This window comes from Alligator mississippiensis, chromosome 5 (assembly GCF_030867095.1).
Source record: "Alligator mississippiensis isolate rAllMis1 chromosome 5, rAllMis1, whole genome shotgun sequence".
Lineage (NCBI taxonomy): Eukaryota > Metazoa > Chordata > Crocodylia > Alligatoridae > Alligator > Alligator mississippiensis.
The window spans coordinates 65,964,771-65,982,988 of NC_081828.1; the positions used below are offsets into that span (position 1 = coordinate 65,964,771).

The 18,218-nt window shown below is 38.5% G+C and overlaps 1 protein-coding gene across 1 annotated transcript in view; it reads left to right on the forward strand.

The window, feature by feature from the left end:
* Nucleotides 1-18,218, forward strand: part of CRB1 (crumbs cell polarity complex component 1) — a 138,286-nt gene that overhangs the window by 67,746 nt on the left and 52,322 nt on the right. Inside the window, exons 6-7 of the mRNA XM_059729340.1 lie at nucleotides 12,847-13,797; nucleotides 17,497-18,047. Of these exons, the coding sequence (XP_059585323.1) occupies nucleotides 12,847-13,797; nucleotides 17,497-18,047 (1,502 nt within the window). The remainder of the gene's footprint in view (nucleotides 1-12,846; nucleotides 13,798-17,496; nucleotides 18,048-18,218) is intronic.

Genomic DNA, 18,218 nt, shown 5'->3' on the forward strand with positions numbered 1-18,218 from the left:
ACTGAAGTGATTATAATCAGGTCTGACTGTTTTTTGTTAAGATGCCCTTAGCAACTCTCTCAAGTGCATGGAGAAATACAAAGTCATTAAACTAACCTTTTACTTCCTGTATGGATGCTGCTCACCTTTTCAAATGTAAATACTTTAATTACCTTAGAAGCAGGGACATTGCCATATTTTAGGAAGAAATGTGTTAAGGAAAATGTGTTCTCACTCTCATTTTATCTATGCTGAACTTTGCAATTTAGATCACAAACAGATTCTAAAAAAATTCAAAGAAAATCCAACATTGGTAGCTAACGTGCTGATAATCAGTTGGGACTGATTCAAATTGATCCCCACACTAGTTACTCTAGCTGTGTTCACAACATGTCATTAGTTTGTCATAATGATTACTATTAATACACTGCAATTTGGGCACTGTCTTTTCTTCCTAACAATCTTAGGTGGTGTGCCTAAGTGGGAGAGGGGGAAGGAGCTATGGGAATAGTTAGATCATGAGCTAACACTTGCTTTGGCCTTGAGGTTCAAAGATTAGCTGATTATTAGAGCACTACCAAGCAGGTACAAGTTGGTTAGAAGCAATATTGTCTGAGTATTACAAGATGTGAATGTCATATCTCCTGCCAATGTAGACTGTGCACATATGGGAATAGCCACGCTAGATTTAATGTAGATAGCTCAAGAATCAATGGCAGCAAAAGCATGGCCTCATGGTTTTTAACCTGAGTTATCTGCCAGCTATGTTCCCAAGATCTACAGTGGTCCTATACAACCTGTGCTGAATTGAAGTATAAGATTCCCCTATATTTATGGTGAGTTCTAATTAGCAATCCATTGAACAGCCTTGTCGCATAGGCACTGGCAGGGTCTTGTCTCCCCTGATTTTTGCTTCTGCTCTTTACTCAATATTTGAGAAATATTGTAGGGTTTCTTTTTAGAGTACTTTGTGATTCTGGTGTGTGTGAGGGATCAGAGTGGGTAATCTCATGGACCCTTTTATACAAAATGCAAAGGATAGGACTGTGAATGTGAAAGGCAGGACTCTGTGGCCTAGCTGTTCCCTTCCAGTCCACTGTCCCTCTGATCCTTGATGTTTTAACTCATCTGAAGTTGTCATAATCATAAGCCACTGTCATTTACAAGTCTAACCCTGGTCAAAAACAGAAATATCGCCTGTAATGCCTGTGTGCCTTTCTGTATGTTATACAGTATATATTATACATATATAGTAATACTAGCAAATCATCTGTCAAGAATGACAGTTGGGGTAGAGGGGATGGAGTGGGGGTGCGAGGCCAGCTCCATGCTGTCACCACCCTGTGCTGCTGCTGCCTCCAAGGAGCAGGGCCAGGGGGACGGGGAGGGCGAGGCTGCTCTATCCCCACTGTCATGGTGGCACACTGTCACCGCCGTCATTCTTGACAGGCAAGTTGCCCTGCATGCAGCAATGGCTAGAGCCACACCCCACTAGGAGCCACATCCTCCAAGAGCATTATGGACAGACACACAGACAGACGGACTAGGCCCCCCACCCCCATATATATGTAGAATAATACAAATATAAGGTAAAATAATATAAAGTAGCAAAGAAATATAATACAGAAACATCTATAATGTAATTAAGTCCATAACCTTGTTATCTGCTGCACCCAGCAATCTGCATATGCAATATCCACAGCAATGCACAGTTAATTACCATGGTGAGGTAAACTTGATAATAAATATATCACATTATATTTATATTGTGATAGCATATAAAGATATAACAATATTGTATATACACAGCTTAATATATAGATACAGTATGCACATACTATGCACACATCATGTTTTTCTATTCTTAGAGAGCTCTGTTCTTCTTTCAGCTGGATATGCCCTATTAAAACTATAATTTTCTAGCCTACTGGCTTTTTGAACTTATTGTAATATGGACTGACAATAAGGTTATGCAAATACAGTCACTTTTATATATTGTACAAATGCACATTGTTTCTTTTTAAAAAAACAACAACAAAATTCTGGCAAATCATTGAAATACTTTTCCAAGCTACTATCTCCCGGGGCAAGAATTTAGGGCAGGAGCAGTTTCACACTAGACAGCACAATGGCTATACATGCCTATCTCAATTAGAACAAGTAGAAAACAGCCAACAAGAAACAAAATTCCTGTTACAATTCCTGGATTCAGCCCAAACCTTCTTAATAGATATATTTATCAAACAGTAAATCTTCTTTAAAAACCCTTAAATACCAATAGTTTTAAGAATGATTTTTTTTTTTTTAATTCCAGGGTGAGTTTTTATTTATTTATTAATTGCATGGTCAAAGCAGGGTTTCAAGTCAATGAAACACGATAGTGTATGCTCCTATTAAAAGCTAGAAGGGGTTGGTTCTTTAAAGTCTTTGAGGATACGTTTCATACATGCACATAGTTTCTGTATGTATCAGTGTATAATCTATAGTGAATGCAACTCAAATCATTAATGTTTTAAATTTGACAGTGTAGTTAGGATACCCTGAAAAGTGAAATGTGAAAAGTAGAATGAATTTTATACAGTCTCTTTCAAACCTGGCATGGTATTTAAAATTAGATACACAGTGATGAACAGAACATCTTCCTTTGGCTTTCACATATCTAGTCTACAGCTGTGTTCGGTCATGTATAAAACTCTTAAAATCTCCCAACCCTACTTGCCATTCTAATTCCTGCTCCTTTTTGTTACCCTGTTTCTCCCCACTTCTGGCGAGTTGACATACTGCTCCCTGTTTATCACCCCCTCCTCAGGAGTGTCAAGTGGTCTCTACTATCATGCCTCTGACCCCTCTGTAAAGTCTTTCTGGGGTGCTGGGAGCCTCCTGGGGTAGCAGCACCACCCATCTGACCTGGCTAGAAGCCAAAGTCTGGCTCTGGATGGCCAAGATCTGTTTCTGGTAGTGCATGCTACCACCATGTGCACCGTGCTGCTTTTATTGCAGCTGTTTTTTTTACACCAGCCTCTTCCAGTGTCAAATTTGCAACACAGTGAGCAGTTGCATGTGCTCCACATGCAGTCTGCAGTGCCTCAAACATCTTTGCAGCATCGCAAACTGCACATGTGCACTCATTTGGACGTGCCTTTTGGGGTAATCTTTGGTGCATCCAGCTCATTTTCCTTATACATTGAGGCTCCTTTTAAAGCCTACTCCTTTTTTCTACTATTATATTTCCAAAATCTTACCTACTAATCACATCCTTCTCCTCACTGCCCCACTCAAAATGCATCTTTTTCCTTCTAACCCATCCAACCATGCTACCATCTCTTAATGACTTTATTCTGACCATGCTTCCCTCCCTTTCAGTTGTCTCTTCTGGATTACTCAAATATCGCTTGATGTTAGGGCGGCCATTTGTCCGGTTTTATAGAGGACAGTCTGGTTTTCTGGTTCTCTGTCCTCTATTGATATGAACCAGACACCTTTATGTCCTCTATTTTTCACCACTTGGCATCCCCCCACCTCCACCGTTGACATCATTGCGGCTACCTGTGGGAACTCCCCACTCAGTCCGCCCCCACCACCAACACTGCCACAGCTGCCTGCAGGAGCTCCTCACTCGCTCCGCCCCCACTGCCGACACAACCGCAGCTGCCTGCAGGAGCTCCCTGCTTGCTGCCACCATGCCCCCACCACCAACACCGCTGCCACCACCTGCAGGAGCTCACCGTGCCCCTCCAGCCTTGGGACACGTGCAACGTTCATGGTGGTGGGAAGAATTGCACTAAATGTAACTATCCTCTATTCTTGAGGTACCTTGATGGTCACCCTACTTGATCTTCTATTTAAGATAGCTAACAACCTTATTTCTTCCTGCACTCCATGCTCCACTAAACCTCAAAATGATTCCCCCACTCTTCAGTCTGGGGCAATCTGAGGACTATAGGCCCTTACCCACATTGGAAGTAGTGTGGAGACATACTAGAAGTCTAGAAGAAAGTGTTCCCTATTCCATTAGGATGTGGGGCACTGACTAGGAAGTTTGGAGTGCTGAGGCCAGTGTTAGGTCATTCCCCTGCTTCCTGATTCAAATCCAACAGGAGACAAGGAACAGCTCAGCAGGCCCCACAGAAGAGAGCAATGACTTGGAAACCCAACTGAGCTGTGGATTAGCACATAAGGGAATTGTAGGCCTGAGGGTTAGGCTAGCTCTGCTGTAAGAATGGAACTGCTGAATATCTTCTGCACAAATTTACCTTGCAATAAGTATTAGTGCATGAGTATCCCCGTCTGGTGCCAATGCAGCTGTTTACAAAATGAGACACATTCTTTCCCGAGATCTAAGGTCTTAGCACAAGAGTAGTATAGTAGAGGGAATATGAACACCACACTCGTGGCTGAACTAGTTTAAGTTTACCTGCAAATACAGAAACATCTGGAAATGAGAACAAAACATGCCAAGCAAACCTTCAAACAAATCTCAGCAAGTAAAGGAAAAATAAACAAACATACCAGTCATGCAGATATTCTGTCTCAGATGCAAGTAAAGCAGTTCAAGAGAAGCAGGGATATGGGAGAGAAATGGGTGCTGTCAAAATGTACGTCTACCATGTTTCTCCTGATTAGGGGCCCACCTCTACAATCATATTGACATGGACACGCAGCAGAGCAATGTCCAAGGGAAAACAAATTTAATATGAGAGTCTAGCTGCAACTATGTCATGCTGTTCTTCTAAAACATAGCCCCATGTCTTCCACAACCTGTGGGATCCTTACCTCTGGCCATGTTGTACATAGAACTGAGCAGGGGATAGCAGTGCTTAGCAAAGCAACTTCATGACCAAGGCCAGCTGAACTACTCAGAAGCTGATGCCATCCATTAACTAGGTCAGCTGTTTCCAATATTTGTAAAATAAAATAAACACACCAGTCCTCACTAAACAACTAATCACCTATAGCATTTAAGTTATTTTTTCAAATGAAAACTATTTAGGGTCTGATAAAACATCTTACACAAATGGAAAAACATTTCCAAGAGCCTTTGCCCTAAAAAGAGGTTTAATGATGTAAGAGATTAAGTGGATTTTTTTTTTTTTTTTTTTTTTTTTTTTTTTTTTACTGCTTAGGGGAAAAAAACCCATGCAGACTGAAAAGTTCAAACTAGCCTACGAAGTTTCAGCCCAGTGCAATTTAAGAAAGGTTGAGTTACAGCTTATTATACCGATCATAGCACGTTATGAATTCCATATCCCTCAGCAAGAATGACATCTTTAATGATTAAGCTAAGTCACTCAGCTCTGTTTCTATTTTAATTTTTTTTCCCAAATTATATCACCCAAAATTTTACTTTGCAAATGGCAGGAGGAAAAATAGCAGAATAATGAATCTGCAACACAGCAATAACTAGCAGGTTTAAACTTTACAAAAATGTGTGCTTCATGTGAAAGCTATCACATGTAGATATTTAAATGTCAGTAAAGTCTTATTATAATGTAGTACTTAAACAGAGCTTCCAGCCCTCAGTGTGCTCTAGCTCTGCCCTGTGTTTTGTCTTTTGTATTATATGATTTTTTTTTTCCTGCTAAGACAGTAACAGGCATTTTCTATCCCAGATCAGGTCACTGGCTGCATTAAGTTCAGTATCTGGTAGCGGCCCATTCTTTTGCATTTCTTTTGCATCTCATCAGCTGTACAATTATGTTTATAAGAATGAAACTTCCTTCTTGACTCCTGTGGCAACTGATTTATGCCCACAAGCATGAGATTTAATTACCACTATTTGAGGACGGTTGAGTTCACTTCTCTGAGCAAACTGACTCATGAAGGTACCTTTCCTCCTTCTAGCAAAGAGTAATTATCCCTGTGCAGTTATTAGCACAAATGCAGCAAAATTTGAATTTTCATGATTACTTAGTAAGACCTGGAACACTGAAGAAATGATACCAATGCAGAACATTCAGTTGTCTTCAGGATTAACATTGCCTCTTAAACAAAAGCTGTATGAAAAAATGAAACAGCTTTAACAACAAAGCTCTTCCAATAAAACTGCTAATGAAGGGTAGGGAAAAGATAATTACAGATTTCTCCTTGTCCAACAGCTAGAATATATATTTTAAAGGGTACATAATCATTTCAGTTAGCCAAAAACGTATTCTTATTTGTATTACAGCTAGAGTTTAGACATAGAAAAAACTCAGTTTTGTGGGACAGAGGTCCAAACCAGCTTATAATACATCTCAGTTTATTATGAGAATCAAAATATATTTTCTATGCAATGTACTTTACCAAAATCCTCAGATTTGAACACTGTTGAGTTTGTAGTTCAAACTCCACAGTTGGACTTTCCCAAATTTCAGACTATTACAAATCTATACTGAATTTGGTTCATTACAGTGTTAGTGTCAATAGAAAACTGTGGGTTTTTTTCTATTATGCCCATTGCTCTGTTGCCATGTTGCACTGATTTATATAAAAGTATCATTGATAAACTTTGAGTGCTGATGGCAGAACTCTAGCAAGCTAAAATAAGTGTCTGGAATCCATACCCTGCATTAATTCACAACCCACATATTCTTGAATTGCCTTCTTTTCACAAAAGGAAACGCAGGTCAAAAGTTTTTTCTCCTGGAACTGATAAAAAGATGGAATCAGATCACTGAAAGTTTACAATATGGCATGGATGAATGCTAAAATAAAATTAATCTGCCAAGCTTTGATGTGAAGACTATTCACATTTGGTAACGTAATTTTGCACATAGTCTTTGGTAACAATGGAAGTATCTTAGTCTTACAGTCTGGGAATCTGTTTCAACAACTGCATTTATTTTTTCATTTAATTCTGAAAAAAATTATGAGAGTAAAAATCTTGATAGGTGGTATATGCAAATTCCACTACAACACAAAGAATTTCTTTGCTTCCATAAATAAAAGAAACCAAAATAACATCTTTTCTATCATTATTATCCTCAAATAACAACGGCTATGGAGAAGTTTATCTGGCTTTTTAACTATTTTGAAAATGTAGGGTAAACAATTTTAAGGAAAAAAGAATCTCTCAAACAGAAGGCAATAGAGCCACAGGAAGTGCCAAGAGACTCTCAGCAGCCTATTTTTCTGTAACTATATAATCAAAATTTTTTGCAAGTACCTTTGGATGGAGTGCGAGAAGTTATAGGTTGAAAAAGAATCTAAGTATAATACATATCTAGTACGTAAGCAGTATAATGAGTCTTATGTTAAGCCCCACAGATTTGACTTGTGTAAAATACACTGTCTGGCTACATCAGCCGATATAGCAGAGGAAGCTAATCTAGGAAAAGAAGCCCTCATATCTAGAATTGCTTCAAAATTTACAGAACTTACTGTGGACCACATAAATACTTTAACAGGAAAAATGGTTCCAGCTGGGATACAGACTTACATTGTTTTAATAACAGTGCTTACAGGTAATTACTTTCTTGTTAAATGATAGTTAGACTTTACTGAATATGAATAATGTCTGAATATCTATTTGCTACTTGTATATCTAGAATGAATTTAGAAATCAAGATGGGAGGGGGGTTGTAAAAAAATTGTATATAAAAAGATATATACAACACTGTCATTCAGGTAATAGTTCAATTATTTAATGCAGCTGAACACTAATACCACTTCACAGAATTAAACTTGAACAGCATTTTTTGTCATTCGATGCCTCTGAAAATCATTTGCTATTATATTTGAATCAACTTAAGTTTTTAAAAATTTGTTGAGAAGAATAATTTTAGCATATTAACATATTATGAAAGAAATGTGCACAGTTTTCAAATGTCAAGTCAAATTCGCATTTCCATTTCAGGTTTACAATAACATTGCAGGTGGGGAAAAAAAACTGATGTACAGTACATGAAAAGAGAAATACTTGAAAGGTGTACATTATTTTATCTGATTCTTTCAAGATCAGTGTGAAAGAGCCGAGTATGAAAGAAAGCTGGAGAATTTTACTTTCAAAATAACACACAATGTATTTATTTGAGCAGATGCATCAAACCAGTGAAAACAATTAACACTGAAGTAACAATTAGTATTTCTTCCTACTCCCACACGAACTGTTAGTCTGTCTCGCATCCTATCACAATATAAACCATTTTGTCTGCTGATTTCTACACACCTACCTGAGCTATCTAAGCTGTATATATGGTCCTATAAACATTGACTACCTTTTATCTCGAGTGCTTTAATATTGAGCTACAGTGGTCCTAGCTTGCACAGCAATTGGCAAATAAAAAGCATTATCAGGCACCGCTCATAAGGATAGCTGCTTTAATCAGTCTTCCAAACTTAAAGAGAACTTATTTTTTTTGGTGGAGCTTGTACTTGTATTTATCTTAATGCAAACTAGAAAATATATAGCCTATTTGTTGATATGTTTGTAATATCATTTACATTATTTAAAAGTGATTCAGATTTAGACACTAAAATTCTTACTAAATGACACTTATTAAAATTGAACTTAAAATTAAGATTCTTTATATTTAGTAATTGTGATCCAGGGTTTGCTTCCTCTATAGGCAAAAGAACACACTAACAGAAAGGAGTAAGTTTTGTCATTGTGCTGTGCTTTTCTTCTTTTTTAGTTGCCATCATCTGTAAATGCATGACAGAATGTAATGGGTGGAAACATGTATGATTTAGAAACAAATGGGCTTTGTTCATGGAGTTATAGTCATTAGTGTTACTTTCAACTCATCAGGCATTTAGAGCGTCTATACACATGCTGCAGGGTGGGGTAAGGGCATTTTAGTTAAAGTGGTTCCCAGAGAGCCACTCTTAATTAAAACGCTACAGCATCACAAGTATTAAGCCCCCGTGCCTTTAAAAATGGCTGCAGGACAATTTAACTAAAGCTCTTTTGACGAGTTTTAGTTAAAGAGCCCTAGAGGCCATTTTTAAATCCAGAGGGTATAAAGGTATCCTCCCATAACACTCATGAAGCTGGTCAGTGAAGGTATCATCCCATAAAACTTGTGAAGCAGGCCAGTATTACTATCCCTATTTTACCCACGTGATACTGTGGCAATGCTAGATCGTTCTAACTAGAACGCATCGGAGCACATATATAGGCACCTTTAGGTCCCGATTCACTACTGCCTTGCACTTCCTTTAGTTGTTTAGACCTGTCCAAAATAAGAACAAAGTGGGTGCATCCAGTTTCCAGAGAGGTAAATGACTACCAAAATGCAAAAAGAGGAAAAGCAGACTAGATATGATACCAACAAAATGCCAGCTAATGGCAGAGTTAATTTTTCAAGCACACGTAGCTTTCCAAATAATGGTCAATTTATTCCATTTTATTTATTTGTTAATCTCTAAGAGTACTCACCCTCAGTAGGACCCATCAAGGTCCCAATTCTGTAAATATCTCATGCAGAATGCCCATCAATTTCTATGGGAATCCTACTCAGGATCAGGGAACAAGAAAGATCTGGCCTCTCTGGTTGTTATATGTGTTGTGGTAATGCTAAGGGACCTGTAATCATAGATCAGGCTCCACTGTGCTAAATGCTGTAGAAACATGTAGGGGGATCATAGTTCCTGATTCCAGGAGTTACAGTCTTAGCCCCATAGAGATAACTTACTTTGTATAGGAAACAGAAAGTGAGGAGGACAGCCTTGTAATCCAGGCACTAAACTTAACCACTAGAGACCTGGTTTTCTTTTCTGCTTCTGACATCACCTTCCTAGTGAATCTGGACAAGTCACTTAATGCTGCTATGCCTCAGTTCCCTATGTGTAAAATGTGGATAGTAGTACTGACCTGCTTCACAAGTGTTATGGGAAGATACTTTCATTAATGAATGTTTCATACTCAGATACAGCTGAGATAGGCTTTTGTGAATTCCTAGTTAGACCATATTTTATGCCCACCCATTTGCTGATTCATTCTGCAAAAGGTCTAATAAGAAATTCCAAACCATATGTTTCTAAATAAATTATGATCACTTCAAGATAGTGATCAGATAGCTTTTGACATAGTTGAGCACACAGCTCAATCTACTGCTTCAGTATTGAATGTATTTTAGCTTTGACACAAAAACCCAATGACACCCACATTTCTTCAGCAGCTGCATAAGATCTAGTTGTATATGAAACCTGTGGACACATCATTCTCTCTTTTAAAGGCAGAAAAATGGGCTACATCAGGTAGAAGGTGTACTAAAACATTGGCTGAAGCAGGCAACAGCTCACTTTTCATATATTCTAATGATTTCTAAAATAGCAAAAGGCAGGGCAAGAATACAAAATATAGATTACTATAAACTGGGTAAAGCAGATACCATTCTGGCCCCTAGTCAATGAAGATTAGGGAAGTGAACTTTATTTTAAGAAAGTCAGTCCTAATGTTTCATATTTTTGCCAGGTGCCACTACACATTAATGTACAAACAGACATCTCATGCTAGAATAAATATAAACCTAGCTGGAAAACAAAGAGCCTATTGCAGTAGTATTCCACTGCCAAAAGTTGACAGAGGGAGTACTGGCTGCATTTGATAATCTGAAGTTTCACCTACAAACTGCATGCCCTAACTGGAGAATGCGAAGTGGCAAGGTTCATTGCTAAAAGCGCCTTTTATACCAAAGGTGTGATCAAAAAATAATCTAGGACAACTCCCTAAAACAAATCTTCACTATAACTTATTGCTTAATATGATGAGCTTTTATATGTGTCTAGTTATTACTATCATTAAGTAAAGTAGACAGGCACTGAATCGGTGCAAGTGTATTAACTAAGTCTATGTGTTGCTATTCCAAACTAAGCAAAATTACTTAATTCTTTTCTCAATTTCCTATGTTGCTTGTGTTTTGCTGCAGAAAGTCCAGATCCTTATAGGTTAATATACAAAGATAGCTAAAGTACGTTAAATAAAGCTGTCACCTTATAAGAAGTCAGTTGTGTCTCATGTATGTTGTTAGTTATGCAACAGAAGCTATATATAATTTACGAAGGGCCAACACAAGGCCAAATAAACCAATCTTGTTTCAGGGAGAGAAACAGGAGATTGAAACTTTCTTTTTGTTAATTACTTCTTAAGGACAATAATTTGCAAATTTTCACTAAACGCTGTGTTAACCGGCATTCTACTATCTGGAATACTCTATTAACCAGAATTTCCAGCCGGTTGGCCGGATGTGTGTGTGTGTGTGGGGGGGGGGGAGGAGGGGGGAACTCTCACATGACAGCCGCTGCCGCCACCCACCACCCTGTGCTGCCACTGCTCCATGTGTGGCCACCATTCTCCCCCCCAGCCACCCATGCAGTTTTCAAAAAGGTTGAAAATCTCTGCCTCAAATAACCAGAATGTTTAGATACCTGGCACCCACTTTACCCAACTCATGCCAGGTAACACAGCTTTTACTGTATTTCAATTGAGCATCTCAAGACTTCTGTTTCCTTGTCTGGAAAAAAAAAACAAGTGGGGAGGGAAGTGGAATTTCCGCAAGTTTCACCTTACCCGAGTTTTCCACCAATAATCCCCAGAATTCCAAGAGAGGTGAGAAAATGGAATTCCCTGCTCCATTTCATATGCTCTCATGTCTCTTAATCTGGTACTGGTGTGGTACTCGGGCACTTTTTAAAATGTCAAATCACCTCTGTGAAATAAGCATGATTATATCAATTATGCTGCAGAATGAATCTATTGAAGGAAGGGGAAAGTCATTCTAGAAACGTGGTGACGTGGTCACTGAATACCACCACTTCCTTCAAATAGCTATGTTCAAAGGCTCATCTGTTTGTAAGAATAAAAGGAAACTCCCAAACCAAGCTGGATTTATAAAAATAGAAATGGGAGTTTGATTGTGGAAGAATTGGTTTATCTATCTTGAGTAGGTCACATGCTCAACATCACCAGTGGATCTGAGCATTTCACAGACTTTCATGTATTTAACCTTACAGCAGCCTTATGAAGCAGGGGCAATCCTGCTAACTTCATTTTACAGCTGGGAAACGGAGTAAAAGAAACAGACACACAGAGCATTTCAGTGCCAAGCTCAAAAACACACTCTGTCCACTGATGCTTCATGCACCAAATCTGTTCTAAGGACTACTGCAAGAGAGATATAGTATCTCTCTTCTGGGTTTTGCCATGGGGTAGGAGCAAGAAAGTGGGGTGTACTTCATGATAGCATTCTCAGGCCCAGCAAGAAGGCAGGGTAGACAAATCCTCATATAACTAGGTGCTTTCTTAGACATCTAATTCAAACATATAGGCTACAACAAGTGTCCCCTTCCCCCAAATCATGTAGATGCTTAATTCAGTGAGGTGCCTAAGTTTCTGCTGCTGCACACTCAGGCTAAACTCAAACTCTACCGAGATTCACAAAAATAAGCATTCCTTTGCATTTCTTTCACTTACATAGGTATTGCTCTGAGCTTGTCTAACCCCAACAAAACTCAAGTAGGAGAGAGCGGGAGTCTACCTTTTACCTAATAGCCCATTGATTAGAGCCCTTATCCACAGTAAGAGACACCATCTCTGAACTTCTTTAAAACAAATCTTCCAGAGAAGTGCTGTAAGGCTCCATGAGGCTTTAGGCTATTTGGGAGTGGGATTCTCCCAGGGTATACTTACACCATGACACCAATGTGTGCCAGCAGGGATGTCTCTGAGCATGCCTACACACTTCCTCTCACATGCTCTAAATATGACAGTGCAGCCAATCTCAAGACCTTGGTCTCCAGTGTGCTGTGGATCTACCATCCTTTTATAACCAGTTGTCACTCACTTTGAATTAAAGTAAATTTATTATAACTATAAAGAATGAGACATAAGATTCTCTCCTATACTTATCTATGCTAGATTTTTCTCTTGTTTTTTTTTTTTTGTAGGCATTCACTGTGCAGAAGACATCAATGAGTGTTACATGAACCCTTGCCAAAATGGTGGAACCTGTGAGAATTTTCCTGGAAATTATACTTGCCATTGCCCACCTGGAGATAAGGAGGGGATGTTTTATGGTGGCTGGAACTGTAGTGAGGTTCTTCAGGGCTGCACTGATCACCAATGCCAAAATAATGGAATATGTATTCCCCATTTAAAAAATGGCCAGCATGGATCCAGCTGCATGTGCCCACCTGGGTATACTGGAATACACTGTGAAAAATTAACTACATTTTCTTTTGAGGGAAATGGTTTCCTTTGGGTGAGGAGCATCAAGAGCCCTGCAAAAGACTCCTACAACATAAATCTGAGATTTCACACTGTGCAACCTACAGCCTTTATATTTTACCGGGGGGGAAAAGATACATTTGTGAAGTTGGAGTTACTAAATGGCCACTTACACTTAGCCATGCAAGTCAATAGTCAGCCACAGGATCTTTTCCTTATTTCACATAATGTCAGTGATGGGAAATGGCATTCAGTAGAGGTAACCTTAACAAAAGCTGTTACTCTTAATTTACTCGACAGCTCGTGTATAGAATCATGTGTCAATAAAACTGCTGCTACAATAAATAGTAACCAACTGATGCCTGCATTTCAGAGCACATTTTTGGGTGGTTTACCAGTGGGAATCACGAGCGGTGACTCTCTATTAAACACCTATAATATGCATTCTGCACCTTCATTTATAGGCTGTCTTCAGGACATTGAAATAGACTTGAACATTATTACACCAGACAACATGTCATCTGAATCGACTTTAAATGTCAAGGCAGGCTGTGCTAAAAAGGATTGGTGTGAAAACCACCCTTGTCAAAATAGGGGGCGCTGCATCAATTTGTGGCTGAGTTATCAGTGTGACTGCTACAGGCCTTACACTGGGCCAAACTGTTCAACAGGTAAGATGGTGCTCTCAGCATTAGTGTATTAAATGCTAGCCAAAAGCACTGGCACTTAATCGTAAGCAACAAATCTGCTTATACCAGTGCTGAAACACCATGACCCTTAAGACCTCTGGAGCTTATTATCAACTGACAAGAAAATGCAGGAGGTCAGTAGTAGCAGGAGCTCATTATTGTCTAGTTCTCTCTCTCTCAGAAGCCTGAATTTCAGTGAAACAGAAAAGTCAAAGTAAAGTTATGGCTTCTGCTCAACAATGTTTTTAATCTTTTGACTTTCAGTACTCTATAAATTTTGGAAAACTCTACCCTTCCGGCAGTTATGCTCTTGGGGTAAAATTTACAGAAACATATAACTGACTTAAAGAAATTACATCTCCTTTTCAAAAGTCACTCAGGTGTTTCTGTAAATTTTATCTCCAGTGCCAATCTGCCCTTGTAAAGAACAGCCTGTGTGATTGAGGGTGAATAAAGCAAAATCAAACTTACTAAAAAAAAAATTAAAAACAAAAAATCTTGTTTTTTTAATTGACATCTACATGAATTTTCACCAGTACATGAAGTTAAAATCATTTTGATTGTTTGATTGTTCTTACTATACTAGGGAGAATGGATGGTTTGAAGTCCTGGTATCAAAATCTTTTCGCCTCTTTCTTAACTAATTCAAGTCCTGCTCAGGGTTGAAGTTGTCAAAAGCTGTCAAGAACTGGTGACCAATATTAAAGGTGTCTGTTTCCTAGTAGATGTGTGACCACATATGAAAAATCAACCAACTACCAGCCCAATCGGCTGTGTCAGCAAGAAAGCCAAAAACAGAAGGGTTCTGGAAATTGAACTCCCGTCTTCCCCCCAGTGGTTCCTCCAGTATAAGCTGGAGGAACCACTGAAAGGACATATGAGGTCTCTGTACTGGCTCCTGGTTATGCTATACCTGTCATAGAAATAAATAGCTTCAGTTTGGAGTTGTAAATATACCACCTTTGAACTGGATTCTGCAAACCTTTGTCAGGAAAACTCCTCTTGAACTCCTATCAAGAACTGTGCATGAGAGAATCATGCAGGATTTGTCACCTACAAGTTGTTCATCATCCACACATGTTAATGTGCAACAACATTTTAGGATGAGGAACTGACAACACATTTTTGCCTAGTAGGATGACAGAAATGAAGAGCAACAGGAGCACTTGAGTCAGATCCACAGGGCTGGATCCTCCGCTGGTGTAAATCAGCACGGCTACACTGCAATCAATGAAACTATACTTATATTGCCTGAAGATCTGGTCCCCTGGGGCTTATTGGATGATTTTCTGCAGAAAGCTGTAGCTTGAAATAGATTTCAAAGTGTTTCAATACTATATTATTTCATATGTTGTACTTCATAGCTATCGATATATACCTTATTTCTTTTTTTATTGCAAAAATGACAAAGCCTGATAGGTAACTGAAACAGACTGCTTTGAAGTCCAGCTGTAATTTATCCAAAGGTTTGAAAAGTTACTTTGGAGTATAGGACAGCATCTGGTAAATATGCTTGCCTCCTTATAAGGAATGAAATTAAAAACATTCAGGGCCAAGAGAGGCTTATTCTTGCATTCAAACTGTTGAAAATTATTAGAAAGCATTCAATATTTTTTCCTGCTGACCACAATATTCCTTGCAAATCATGGCACCATGCCATTTTGATACATGGCTTCTAGATTTATGCTGTATTTAAAAAACCATGGCAGGTTTCTTTAAGGGTGGGGGAATGGGGAAGAATGGGGGGCCTTGTGGTAAGGGATAAAATAAGAAATGTTAGTGTCTTTTTGAAGAAAAGTTGCTGCCAAATATTTAATTGACACAAGGCAATATTTTCACTACATATACAAAATAACAAACAGATGTTGACTTATTTTGATCAGCATCCAGATGTAGTGACCCAAGAGGTTAATATTGACTAAGGTGGTACTGACTGTCCCATCAAACACAAGACCAAATTTAATTTTTTTTGAGGCAGAATAATTGAAACTCCAAGTACAGCATTACCTTTTTTGAGGGCTAATCCTTCCCTTAATGTTTCAAGGCTACTATGCTTCAACCACTATATCCACTAGAAGTGTTCTTTTTTAAGGAAAAATGTTTTACTCAAGTGCAGCACTTTAAAGAGTATGCTGTCTAAAAGGCTTTCAAGTACTCTTTTCAGCCAAGAAGATTTATTTGTACTTGTTGTGTTTTTAATAGCAGATAAAGAAAGAAATGTAGATAATCTCATTCATGAAATTAAAATATTTCAGGCTTAGTTTTTATGGAATTGTCTATTTGGGGGCAAATAAGGGATTTATTTCCCTTACTGTGCTTCATACTAGCACCATAGTTTTTAAGGACTGTTAGGGTTTCCACAATCAGCCCCCTATTTTCATCCGTTTTATAATTTAGTCATAAAAAAGGCAGTGCTGCAGGCAGAAACTTGGTATATGAGGTCTCAGTCCAGGAGTTTTATTGCCCAAAAGAGGAGTCTGACTGTTTAGTTACAAGCCCATTTTTTAAAACTTAGTTGACACTTGTTTTGTGTCTTTGACATATAGAAAAGATAAGTTCCTCAAAGCATTTCAGCTGCAAATCTATAATACAGAGATTAAGATTTTGCTGGTGCAACAGAACAAACATAATTTATTACAGCAATTTGGACTACATACTTTATGCTCCTAATTAAAAGTCTGAACCTCATTATGGATAATAAAAAGAAAGGAAGAGAAAAAGGTGTTTTTGGTTTAAGTTAATAATTTAGTGGGTAAACACAAAAGAAAAAGGCTTCTAGTGTTCTTGATCATTTGCATGCCTCAATGATGCCCTGGTGTCATATGTTGGCACTGACTGATCATGAATAGACATGACAGCATTTATAGCTACTGATGGATATAGACTGATGAAAGTCAGCATATATTTTGTGCTGAGCCCCAGAAGGTGAAAATCTGCACAAGATTGTAGAGCCAACTTAGTCCAAGAGTCACTATGTGCAGAATTTAGACAAAAGTCACTATATTTGCACATTTTCTTATTAGTGTCTTTCTTTGGAGACTCATCTCTGAACCAATGCCACCCATTCTCACTGACAAGGGGAGGTTAGGGAGAAGAAACACTGCCTGCTATCCCTGAGAGTGAACTCTTGGTTCTCAAGGGCCTTGGGATAGGAAAATGCAAGTTAAAATGCCTTATACCAGCATTAGTGAATATAGCATTGGGATGAAATCTTAAGCCCTCTGAAACCAATTATAACATTTCCTTCAACTTCAGTATGGTCAAGAATTTACCTTTGGTCTTCAGGGTGTGGTAGCAACTCAGCCAAGTTGCACTCAAAATACAGCTTTCTAATGACCAGTACCGATAACCATGTTTGAATCTACCTTTGCAAAGCCCTCTGGCTACACATTCTCACAATATGTACAGAGGCTGCTATCAGGGACAAATACAATGTAATGATACAACCTATTATATCAAACTCAATCCTGACCCACCTGGTCCCACGGAAGCCAATGGAGATTTTGACATTAAAGTCACTAGGGCAGAGTCAAATACTCATTGCATCTCTAAATACTAGGGAATATACTGATTGTTTTATAAGCAGCTGATATTTGATCATTGTGCTACCTCCATAACAATTAAACTATTTATTTCTCTCTCTCTCTCTCTCTCTCTCCCCCCCCCCACCCCAATCTCAAGAGTATATGCCAGGCCGATTTGGACTTGAGGATTCCTCAGGGTATGCTATGTTTTCTGTCGCTGGTATTCAGAATAAAAATGTGATTATATCAATGTTTGTCCGAACACGCAAGTCTTCTGGATTGCTGCTGGCTTTGAGGAACAATACATCTCTGTATATAAAAATCTACTTGGAGGATGGGAAGGTAGTAATGCGAGTTCCAAATTCCATCCAATTATTAGGACCAAACAAGATGAACGATGGAACTTTTTACTTATTATCACTAAAAATAGAGCCAAATAAGACTGAGTTGTTTCAGTCATCTCAGTACTTAGGATCTATATCTACTCCAAGACTAACAGTCCAAGGTAGGGATATCCTTTATATTGGAGGACTACCAGATAAACAAGAAACCAACATGAATGGTGGATATTTCAAAGGTTGCATCCAAGATTTAAGACTGAATAATCAGCAACTGGAATTCTTCCCCATCACTGCTTCTCTGAATTCTATTATCAACCAAACACTGATCAATGTGACCCAGGGCTGTGCCAGTGACAACACTTGCAAGGTAGGATGCCATTTTTCAAAGTATGTTTTAATGATTACAGCTGAGACTCTTCTTGTGACCCACTAATCTTTCAACATCATATGTGGTATTGCTATCTTAATATACACACACACATATATATGTATAAACATGTTTATATATATTATACACCACACACACACAATGTTTAGA